This window comes from Dicentrarchus labrax, unplaced genomic scaffold, assembly GCF_905237075.1.
Source record: "Dicentrarchus labrax unplaced genomic scaffold, dlabrax2021, whole genome shotgun sequence".
Lineage (NCBI taxonomy): Eukaryota > Metazoa > Chordata > Actinopteri > Moronidae > Dicentrarchus > Dicentrarchus labrax.
Genome location: NW_026136702.1, coordinates 9,958,927 through 9,970,837, shown reverse-complemented (window position 1 = coordinate 9,970,837; position 11,911 = coordinate 9,958,927). Strand labels below are relative to the sequence as shown.

At 43.7% G+C, this 11,911-nt stretch overlaps 2 protein-coding genes across 3 annotated transcripts; one reads left to right on the top strand and one right to left on the bottom strand.

Annotated features, from left to right (window-relative positions):
- The first annotated feature begins 279 nt into the window (after window positions 1-279).
- Window positions 280-4,200, top strand: prdm8 (PR domain containing 8). Of its 2 annotated transcripts, none has more exons than XM_051419594.1 (4): window positions 280-849; window positions 1,618-1,837; window positions 2,249-2,477; window positions 2,671-4,200. In XM_051419594.1, exons 1-4 carry the CDS (start codon window positions 839-841, stop codon window positions 3,762-3,764), a joined length of 1,554 nt encoding a protein of 517 aa, XP_051275554.1. In that variant the 5' UTR covers window positions 280-838; the 3' UTR covers window positions 3,765-4,200. The 2 variants fall into 2 exon arrangements, with proteins under 2 accessions (XP_051275554.1, XP_051275545.1); XM_051419585.1 differs by lacking the exon at window positions 280-849 and adding an exon at window positions 989-1,330.
- A 1,891-nt stretch (window positions 4,201-6,091) lies between these two features.
- On the bottom strand, window positions 6,092-11,626 carry gdf10a (growth differentiation factor 10a). Its single transcript, XM_051419572.1, has 3 exons — window positions 11,122-11,626; window positions 8,378-9,546; window positions 6,092-8,240 (listed from the first exon to the last, which is right to left on the bottom strand). The coding sequence occupies exons 1-3, from the start codon at window positions 11,381-11,383 to the stop codon at window positions 8,049-8,051; spliced, it is 1,623 nt and encodes a 540-aa protein (XP_051275532.1). The 5' UTR covers window positions 11,384-11,626; the 3' UTR covers window positions 6,092-8,048.
- Window positions 11,627-11,911: the final 285 nt, after the last annotated feature.

Genomic DNA, 11,911 nt, shown 5'->3' with positions numbered 1-11,911 from the left:
GAACCCAGACCACCCTGCATCATATCATGTAATAGTGGCCAATTTTATAATTTTCAATTGCCCACATTTGCCAGGACAATTTCCACTCGTGTAAGTCTCGTGTAGCTGGACTTATTGTTTCCAGAAACGTGACCAAAAACTGTCTTTGAATCCCACATAGCGTGTATATAGCTGTTGTGTGTATCTGTTTAATAAAGTATAATTAGAGGAGGGACTTTTATTTAAAACCACGACAGACAATAAGATGTCAGAACAGCCCCATGCACATTCTAATGACTTTTTATCGGACTAATTGCAGGCTCGCAGTGGGCTGTGTGAGGTCTTGTTCCGCAGGTTGTGATCCTCTAAGCTCAGTTGGGTAATGTGGTCGTACTGCCTCAAATTGTAAAACGTTTCATGTTGTCTAAAAGGAAAAAAATGCTGCTCATGTGGTGCATGTCCACATCAGTCAGCTTAACCCTGAACTGTATTAAATGAACAACCATATTATAAAAACCCCATGATGCGCATCATTGGCCAAATTATCACTGTCTCATATCTCTCTTCCTCACTGAAAGGACTGTAAACCAGACAAGGGAGAATTAGCCCAGGGACTAAATTCAAAGCCTGTGTGCACGCGTGTGTGAGTGCGTGAGCGCGCACGTGTTTACATCAATGCGCCACGCTTCAGTGCGCTTTCTGAAGGGGATAAGTGGGAGTGGGAGAGGAGAGAGGCGACAGTACGGAGGGAAGATTCAGGCGGATAAGTAACTCGTCACCAAGAAACGAGAGGGCATCTTTAACGAGGTCCACTGCACCTGCTGCAACTTGCTGCCACACGGCACAGACATCCTCCTCGATGTCCGGCGGGTGAGTCCACACGCAGCACGATTCATCCACTTGTCTGTTATCTATCACAGGGACACACGATTCTCAAATGTCATTTTACTTGGAAGACTGGCATATTCAGATCCAGCACCAGATCATTCTGTTGCGACGCTGTCAACATTTTTTAAAGATAAAACCCTCAAGATCCGATACTTTTTTTTGACCACAGGGGGAAAAAAATCAGTGGTCACGTAATCTTTGCGCGTTAATATGGTTCATAAATTCGGAGGAACACACGGAACTTCTCCTGCGCACAGAGAGGAGGCAGTTGGGCTCCACGGCAGATGGGGAGACAAAAGGAGAAACCGACTGAAAAACTGAGACAAAGGACGTTAGAAATCATTTTGCCTCGACACCGGCTGCGCCTGCCTCACAATCAGGACGCGTAATTTTAGTAGAAGAAAATAAAATTACTGTTGTATCAATTATTTTTTTTCCAATATTGCATGGAAGACAATTCAGGGTGAGTTTAGAGCATCTGAATCCAAATCGTCTTACGGCATGTCAGACCACTAAAACATATATTTCATTTTATATAGGCCCAATTGTTCGCTCCATATTCTGTTTGACTAAAAAATAACAATTTAAAATGTGCATTAGTTATTACAGTTATCGTGATATTAGTCTAATTCTACTAAATATCAAGTCAGACGTCTTGATTTGATCCTTTATATTGGAATAAAACTCCATTAACAACCTCTATTGTTTACATGCTCTGTAACTAACTATAACTGTTGTATTTTATGACAGTTTAACGATGGATCACACTTTCCTGCCTCGATCCATTTGGACCGGTGACAGTAAATTCCTCCAACATCCAGCGGATCTCTTCACCAGTGTGGTCGTTACGCGCAGCATCCCTGCAGGCACGTGCTTTGGTCCATGTGTGCTCCAAAACACTTTCTACGACACCATCGCCTTCATAGCGCAGAAATCCTGCGACAAGAGGGCGAAACCCTATGTGTTCAGGGTGAGTTGAACAATGTTGTGTTCATTTGTCATGAAGCATGGACATTTATCATCTCTAAACAGCTTTTCTTCAGTTAGTTAGTCAACTCGATGTGGGCCAGACGCCTGGTGTTTTCATGAACAGTGTGTAGGACACTGGATTTTTTGTTTGTATTTTAATTTTTATTGAATTTACACCTTATATTTATTTTATGTGACTATATTTTTAGCATTATTGTTTGTCACGAAGCTGCTGTCTTGGGTATTATATCCAAAGGAACTAACATTTAAACACGTGGATTCAATAATTTAAACAATTACAAGTGCCATCTGCAACATTTAACTACTTTTTAGGAATTCCAAGCTTGTAGGAAAGACAGAAATTGAAAATGTGATAATGTGGGAGTAAAGTGTCAATGATTCCTGTCAACAGGTGGACCCCGAGGCCATGCGTAATTCTGCGCTGGTGCTGTCCTGGCTGCGGCTCGTACAGGCTGCGCGTAATGGAGAGGAACAGAACACGGAGGCCTTCCTGAAAGCGGGTCAGCTGTATGTGCGGACCATCCGGGACATCCGGCAGGAGGAAGAGCTGCTGGTTTGGTACGACCAAGAGCTGTCTCACCTACTGGGCTTCACAGACATGACCAGGGGATCAAGTGAAGGTGAGGCGGATTCTCTGTAATGCGAGTGCAAGATCAGAATACTGTTAAACATTGGGTTTGTTTTATTTCAGAATGTATGTTTTGGACTTCTGTGAGGATGTGAATTCAAATTAAATTGTATTTCACTCCAAAATGCACGTGTTAAATATGCATGTATCTGTATAGTCACACCGTGTGTATTTGTCTCTTTCAGAGTTCAGATGTGGAAGATGTAACCAGGTCTTCAAGAATGAGTATCCTTTCCTGGCTCACTGCCGATTCCTGTGTACTCAAGTTAAGAGTGATACCTGGGGCCGCGAGGTTTACGAGTACAAGCATGTGGAAATAAAGAGGCAACATCGAGTGACAGATTTCCACAACATCGCCAGAGATTTGGAACACAAAAAATCTGGCAGCAACGAGGACGCGGAGATTTACCCCAAGAGAAGGAAATACGAGGAAACTCTTTATCCCAAAGCACGGAAGACGGTCCTGTTGGAGAAAACGAATATTTCAAATGATGACAATATTACGCAGCTGAGTAAGGGCTACGACCAGGCAGCAGGGGATGCATCTTCCACTGCGGGGAAACTCAAAGTTGACAAGGTCAAACTGGATCATTTGGGATGTAAGAATGATGCTTTTGCTGAAGCGAGAGAGGCCAGGGGGACTTTTACGCACGGCAGAGGGGTGGACGCACGGTCGGAGGCAGGTGAGAGCTCTGGTGTGCATTCAGGCAGCACCAGTGCGTTTTCTCTGGTCCTGTCCAGCAGTCACGGCGAGCAGAAAAGCGCTTTCTGTAAACCGAGTAAAAGGACTTCTCCTATTAACCCTCAGGCGCATCTCAGCAGCGCTTCAACAGCCCCCTCTAGCCGCCTCGAGGAGATGACTGACGCCTTCACCCCCAGGACTGTTATGGGATACAACAATCTGATGACATCCAACATCCTGAGCGGTGACTTACAGACTCTACCCTCCCCGGTTGCTTTAAACAATGCCTTCCATTACGCACCGGAGCACTGGTCCAGGAACATTGGCGTTCAGTTGCAGACCACATCCTCTCTTACGATCCTTCCGCCGACTTTCACCTCATTCGGCGTGTCGGTGCAGAACTGGTGCGCCAAGTGCAACCTGTCCTTCCGCATGACTTCCGACCTCGTTTTCCACATGCGCTCTCACCACAAGAAGGAGTTCGCCGCGGAGTCGCAGGTGAGGAGGAGGAGGGAGGAGAAACTCACCTGCCCGATCTGCCACGAATACTTCCGAGAGCGGCACCACCTGTCCAGACACATGACGTCTCATAACTGAGACAAAAAGGGACACAAAAAAAAAAAAAACTTTATTTATTTCCTAAATGATGCTCGTATTTAACAAGTCTAGACTCCAGATTCACGAGGCTTTGGCGTGTAACAGTGAATGTAGGTAGCTGTAAAGAAACTAGGACACACATGGCCACCTTAGCCTGTCCACTAGGTGACGATAGAGGTACGTGTAAGCTGATCTCACTGCAGTTTGTTGTCTGTCCCTTAGCCCTGTGTGTTAGGTTGATGATTATTTTGTGCCTTATGGAACTCAGGAGGGGAAGAAAGACGGAGAGATCTCGAGGACAGCTCATGATTGTCAGAAATATCTCGACGCAATCTTCTTTATTTATCAGCTTTTTGTTCTGCTCTGATTTGTACAAGAGGTGTGGATTGAGTGTGTTTGCACATTCGTTTTAAAATCTGAAATTGTGAGAATGAAACAGACGTGTCGAGTATTTTCTTTTGATGGGGGGTGACAGTTTTTGCTTGCTCCAACAGGCGGCGACTGACACTACCCTTTCTCCTCAATATAAAGAATATCTACCAGATATGTTTGCTTTGTGATTAGACTGTCCAGAGAAGTCAAGAGAGGAAAAAAAATGTTAAAGATGCATCAATATAGTATCTGCACGTCATTTGAGATGTTTCACCCTACATTTCAGCATGATATTTGAGGAAAAAATGAGCTGAAACAATAACAGGCTGATTTCCAGGCTGACACTCAAAGGGGAAATTTAAAAAGCTTCATTGTTATCATTAAACAGACCTGGATGGAGTCCACATAAGCCCACTGCTTTGAATTTGTGTTTTTATATTTCTCCACCAATACTACGTCCCATTCAGGTCAGGCTGCCGACAGATGGACATAAATAGCCGTCTCTGTTGCAGGTAAATGAGGCGGGAAGAAGGCATGAAGTTCATGGGAAAGTCAAGTCTGGACCCAGTTCAGTCGCTCTGTAACGTAAGCGGGGATGTAAACCCACCCTCACTGCTGTTATCTTCTTTTATTTGAGTTGCAGAGTTTATCCTCCCAGTTTCTATTCACCGCAGACTCATTAGACAATCACAAGGTGACTTCAGTGACTTCATTAATACTTTTCTGGAAGTCTTTCATGGATGTTTTGCTTGTGATGATGATCAGTTGGAGATCATTACTCATGTGTTGTACTACTGGGACTGAAACCTACACAATACATTAAACCTGCACCCAAAACACTACAAAAATGTGCTACTAACACACTGCAACATGTTCATAATCCTTCATTGAGTTTTAAACCCTCATTTATCTTTAGGCAGCCTGAATATTCTTTGGTTTCCAGACTAAAATGGACTACTTGGCTGAATAAAAGTTCTAAAAGGTATTTGGGAACTGGTTTAAAGTATATTTTGTTTCACTTTCCAAAGGAAAAATATGATTTTTAAATAAAATACCCAGTGGCCCACATGATTAAATGGGTGATTAAGAAGCACAGTGACACTCTATTAAAGCCGGGTCCTAATGAACAGAACTATTAGTTTTCTGAGCTCAGTAACCATGTGAGGAAAGAGCCATTTCAGCCCAGACACAGAAAATCCTCTGTTGTCTAATAATGGCTGTATTGCTCTCCTTTAATTGAACAGTCATCATATGGAAAAACAAATATTGTTCTTGGTTCCCCACTTGGCTCGTTTCGGTTTTGGCTTTTAGGCGCTGGGCTCTGAACACAAGCCTAGACTACTGTGGTTTTCTCGGCTGGAATTGACCATTGTAAGTACTCTCCTGTGACTGTGATTGCGGTTGACATGGGGTTCACTTTGTAATAGCAGACTGTGGGTCCGGACTCTACAAGGGATCAGTCAGGAAATGAGGGGGGAAAAAAAGAACCTGGATGTGTTCACTACAATTGGGCCAGCCTACTTTGAAGCTAAAACATCTATTAATGTAAACATGATTTATAATAACCATAATTACTGCCGTCATCATAATTCAAATAGAGGTTGGAGTCCATAAAGCTTTCGTAACAAAAAAAAAGGTTTGTAGTTGCTTAACATTTCCACTTGTTCAAAATGGAGAAAACTGAATCATGCATTTGGAATTTCAGACATTAATCTCTCCCCTCATCTGTCTCTATCCCCGTCATCCTCAAATATGGATTAAAGATAATCTCTTTAGGGTTGTGATATTGCTTATCATCTCACATCATCACATGTCACAGTAAAACAGCAGCACGCATTGTCAGTGAATAGTCAGCAGCAGGCCACTCATGTTTCTCTTCAACAAAACCATTATCAAGCTAAAATAATAAGATTTCTGTCTACTTACTGGTTTGATATACAAAGTATTCACCCTCATTGGAAGTTTTCATGTTTTATTTTCTTACAAAATTGAATCAAAGGGGATTTAACGTGGCTTTTTTGACATTGACAACTTTAATTACAAATCTAAAATACATGTAGGAAAAAAACAAAACAATTAGTTAGTTAAAGGGCAAAATATTGACATATTACATGATTCATTGCTGTATGACATTAAAACTTGCCAATTTCCAAAGACGGTCACTACTTTTTATAGTCTATGTATACCTATTTGCTTTTAGTGTTGATAACAGGTGACTGACTGTTAATTTTTCTAAAGTCAAAAGACTTTACAGCATTATCTTTTGTTCCATCCCTCAAGTGGTTACTGAATGTTTCTGTTTTGAGACCAAATTACTGTCCAGTCTTGGCAAACTTCAGAGCATTCTGTTGTTGCAAACAGATGTGGTACTCTGTGCCAGTTTTATTTTTTTCAGGCTCAAGGCAAAAACAGCCACAGAGTAATGGGTTAATAATCAAAGGTTCCCTCTGTCAGTTCACTGTCAGTTTGACACACAGTTTATGCACCACATGAGTCACCTTCTTCCTCCTGTGAATAAAAGCGACAAGCAGTTGAGTTAAATTGGTTGAGATCTTCCGTCTGTAACCATCTGTTTGAGAGAAAAGGCTATTGAGAAGAACATCCTGACTTGGAAATGTTCTGCTTTTGAATTGAGGGGCAGAAAAGGGGAAGTGCGCCACGTTTTGAAGTTCAAGTGGCTGACGTCCTAATAGGCGCATGGCGGCTTCCTCCATCAACCATTAACCCACTGCAACTGCATCAGTCACATTATTTGCTGGACAACAGACGTCTGAGCCTTTGGTGTGGGGTAATAATGGGTTCAAGGGGCTTTAGGGGAATGTTGGCTATCTTTGAGTGGAACCTTCCTGCTTTTGTAAGTTATTTTGGAAGAGTTGTGCCCTTTTATGTTTGTTTTGACAAAAAAGGTCCCCCCAAGACTCAAATGTTATACGCAGTAATGACCAAGAATAACACAAAGTGTATGAAACAATAATATTCCAGCAAGAGCATTGGATTAAATTACTTTTTTTATTCTAACTTATAGAAGGCTACCTTTTCATAATTTAAACAATACACATGTACAAAACAGCATCTCATCTAAAATATAGTAATACATAACCTAGTAACCATGACAAATTATTTTTAACCAAGTTTCACATTCAAAATAGAAAAATATTTCTGGTTTCAATATAACATTCTTGAAGTGTTATGAGGGGGTTGGTGGGTGTAAATGAATTCCAGATGCTCTCTACAATCCATTGGATATTTCCTTTTTAAGATATACGGAGCAAGAATGTACAATAACCCTCCTGTCTTGCAAACAAATTAACGTTGCATGTATGTACAATGTGGCGTATGATTAGCTTAAAAGTAAGAACAGCTGTACACAGAGTGTAAAACTGTAGAAATATGTTTTTCGTAATCTCTGTCATCTGTATGTGACTGTGTAAGCTGCCCGATGACACAGAGATAAAGTCTTTTATTTGTAGCCTTTGTGTCCAAAGAAAACATGAACACAAACTCACTGTGAGCTCTTTGAAAAACAAGTTCATTTGAGATAAAAAAGGAATACATCCCTTAAATGTTCCTGTCCATGAAATCCTCAACATTATCTCAAACACAGAATCAAAACAAGTGGGCTTCTTGGACATGTGGAGCCCTGACTTTACACTTGTGACTCTGTTCCTCTTGCTAAGGCAGACGCCAGACAATGTGTCTCTTCAAGTCTGCTGCCGCAGGACAGAAGAGATGGAAGTGATTTCTCTACAGCCTATGTTCTTCAAGGAATAACGACGGCCAAAGTGACTTTGTTTCTCAGTATCAAGAAACCACTTAATAAACAGAGGTATGGTTCTGTCTCCATTAGTCCCGTTTTCTGTTTCTCTCCACATCCTCCCTGTTTTGTCCTCTACCCCCATTGCCCTCCCCTCCCTATCTGCAGGAGCAGGACTGGACGGACATATTGGGGTAAACCTTGAGCACTGGGTTCCTGGATTCATCCTGGTAGAGCACAGCCAGGGAACTCATCTTTTCTGGGACACAGCAGGGCTCAGGAACTCCAGGGATGATACCGACTGCTCGGACTATGCTCTGGATGGTGGCGTGATTAGACGGCCTCGCCACCTGGGAGAGTTTGAGTAGAGAATAAAATCAATAAAAGGGAACAGAACAACACGTTATAGTTACTAAATATAACTAGATAATACAATTTTGGAAAAAAATGAGATTAAATAGAGTGACTTAGATGTTTGTGCTCCTACCTTGGGCATGGGAAAGCCACATGTGCCAGCGCAGTAGTACGCATCGAAGGCCTTGGGTGCTATTACCCATTCGCTCCAGCCAATGTCTGCAAAATCCACTCTGAGGTTTCTCCTTGAGCATCCTCTGTGCTGGTTGTCGCCCCACTGCCTCCTTCTGGCCTTACGCATGGTTTGTTCATCAAAACTCAGAACAGGTGACTGAGAGTTTGCGCTCCCCTTGGGCTTTCTTCCATCCTTTCCCTCATTTCTCCGCTCGTGCTTTCGTCCATCGCCGATTGTCAGCATTCGACTGTCTTTGAGTTTTTTCACAGATGAGTCATGAGGTTTGAGCCACTGTGATGTTCCTTCTTCTTTGAGAACCTGAGGTTCTTCCTTATCGTGTGCTCCCCTACCTTGCTCCACTCCTTCTTCCTCCTGGCTCTTTCTCTTCTTTTCCTTCTTTCCGGATTTAGGCTTGGGTTTGAGTGCCAGGTACCAAGTGCTCTCCCAAAGGTCCTCCTTCCTGTATCCATCAGGCCTGAAGTCAACCTCGGGCAGCTCATTGTTCTGAATGGGGTCAGAGAGTGAAGGTGCTTCCCTTCTCACGCGTCCTTTCGACTCTGGTGAGGAGTTCGGTCTGTGCAGGAGCTGAGAGGACTGAGAGGAATGTGAGGGCTCCCCTCCCTCATTGAACGGGTCATATCTCTGAAGGCTTGCAGCCACGCTGTTAGGCTCTGCCAAAGCTTGGTCATTAGCATACAGTAACAGGTAGGGCAGGCTGCCAGCAGACAGCGCCTCTTCTGGTTTCCTCTGGTACTGCTGACCTATGTCCAACTCCACTGACACCAGGAGATGACCCTTGTCCCGTGCCTCCTTTATGACCTGGGTCACATCTTTCATCTGCCACACCCCTCTCCTGTGGGGGTGGAAGGTCACATTGCCTAGAAATGACCCCATTGACCCAGATCTGACCTCTGACCCAGAGGAGACAGCGCGAAGGAGCAAGCTGATGGACGGAGATGGGTGGATGGCTGAGGAACGGCAGGATGGGCTTTTGAAGCGTTTACAGAACCAGGGTTTGTGATGAGGGGGCCGATCGAGCAGGAAGTGGAATGTGGCAGAGAGGATGACCTCTGAGTCCTGGAGGGTTGTAAGGTTTAGTCGGTACACAGTCCTGTGGTCAGAAGAGTCTGCAAAGACAATCAATCAGTGTCAGACAGTCAAGTGAACAACCTGACAATAAAACCTTTTTTTTAATCCAGAGAATGATGTTTGTAAAACCCAAATTTATTCTACAAGATTTACCACTGATCCTTGACATAAAAGATGAATGCACACTGAAACAATTTGACAGTTTTGTGGCTCACATGTCCTTCTATGTTCTTGTTTTGAACAAGGATAGAGTATCCTAAATTAGTTTTATATTTTGATTGTTCTTGACAGGTCCATGCAAATGGGAAATGTTAATGGCTGAAATGTTTGGCATACACTTTCCCTACTATTTATCAGTCATTAAAAAAAAAAGGAATGACTTGAAAAGGAATAATTTGATAATAAAGTCCTATAAGGGATGAAGGAAAGGGATTTGGAAAAAAGCTACTAAATTGCACCAAAAGCACTCCGTTTAACCGCCGTTAAAATCTTATGAAGTGGGACTATTAAACACCTTTGCTTGTTCTGTGTTACATGACTGAGCTATGTGGCTGGTACACGACTGCACGCCTTGGTAGGATTGCAGAAGGTGCCCTTAAGAGGAACCAGACTCTGGGGATCTGACTGGCAGGGCTGGAAGGGTGGTGAGCAAGGGGGGGTGGAGAGCTACATATTCATGATGAACATTAACTTCAACAGCAGAGTTATTGTTCATTGTATAAGAGTTCAGCGGAAGTAGGGACTGACTCAAGAGATATACATTACCTCGGATTCAGCCTGCATATGGAAATGCTTACCTCAGTTTCTTTTAAAGCTTCCCCTAAAGCTTCATACAGCCAGCACTGTCTGCCCAGACACTAAGACATAATCAACTGTTTTAACAGATCTTATATTGTTGTGAAAAGTCTCTCACATCTCTCCTTGGATTACACTCTGCCTCTGCAGTAAAAATACACACGTGTTATGATATGCCATCTGAGAACTATGTGGGATATAAATGTCTATGAGTTGTGTTTATAAAAACAGCATCAGACAGGGAGGAACGACTGTGCTTTAAGCCCCCTTGACTCCAGGACGTGGAGTCACACATGTCCTGTAGCCACAACAGGCACCATAGAAGCCACGACAATGACCCCTTTTGCACAGCGTAAGTGCCGCTGAGGTTTTACTGTACTGAAGCTGGGCATTGCTCGTAGGGAATCGCATGCATTCTTGCGCGTATTGCGCGTCTGTCTGCGGTAATTGATCAGCCCCCGCGCGGAAGGGGCACAGCTGCTGCCACAAACAGAGTGTGCCCACAGCGTCCCAAAATCATTTAAATGCATTCTCAGACTGTTCCAAAACAATCCTACCTATTTAGAGCGTCTGGTCGAACCATGCAGCCCCATGAGCGCTTGGACTTTTAATAACCATCCATGGAGAGGATCAGGGGAGCTTTCTGACTGCTCCTGAAGTTTATTTTTTGCTTTTTGCGTCGGACTACTGTTACACTAATGGATCACGAGGCTATTTTCTTTTTTCTTTTTCCATAATGAAATCATTTGAGCGCCTTTGCAGGAGGCGATAACTATCGATTGCCGGCTATAGGCAGGTTAATCAACGTGTTCACACACCTTGGCTGGCTCTGAAACTCCTGACAGTGTTTCCCTCTCTGAGGCGGTTTTCCCTGTTGTATTTCTCGTACAGTTTGGACATGTGCTGCGAGACCATGTCTTGGTCCAGGTCGTCAGAGAACGGGTCCGACGAGGGCTGGAGGAAGCTACTGTCCTGTGCGCTCCCAGAGCTCCCTTTCATGGTCCTAACTGACGCGGCACCCAGGAAACAGTTTAACATCAACAGGAACAGGTGCGAGGAAATCATACTTGAAGCTGCCATTTAAGTGCTGAAATTAACCCAAAATCCAATGCAGGAAAATGTTGTCCAAAAACGATCCAAGGTGGGCTTTAAAGACGCGCCAAAACACTCCAGACTCAAGAGGCTGTGCGTAAATGTTCCACCTCTCCTCTCACTTTTCCGCTTCGTGCTCGGTGAGCCGTCTCACTTCTCTGTGTCAGACTGTGTGGGACGTGGATGCTGAACGGGTTAGTCCGGGCAACAGTTGAAGCTGCCACTTTTACACTTGCGTCTGTGTGACCGCCAGTGGCTCGAGGGGGTTATACTGGAGCGGCGAGAGGTGCTGACGTATATTCCTGTCAGCCAACGAGGTCTCTGCAGCAGAGCACGCAGCCAGAAGTGGAGGTCATGATGCTGACCCCCCCGCCCCCCTTTTCTCTCTTTGATGATGATGATGATGCTGATGATGCTGATGATGTCTTCCTTATGTTGTTTTCCATCGGTGGAGTAATAACATTGATCCAGTGGCTTTGGCACAGTGTTTCAGAGTAGCACTCATTTGTTTAGCAC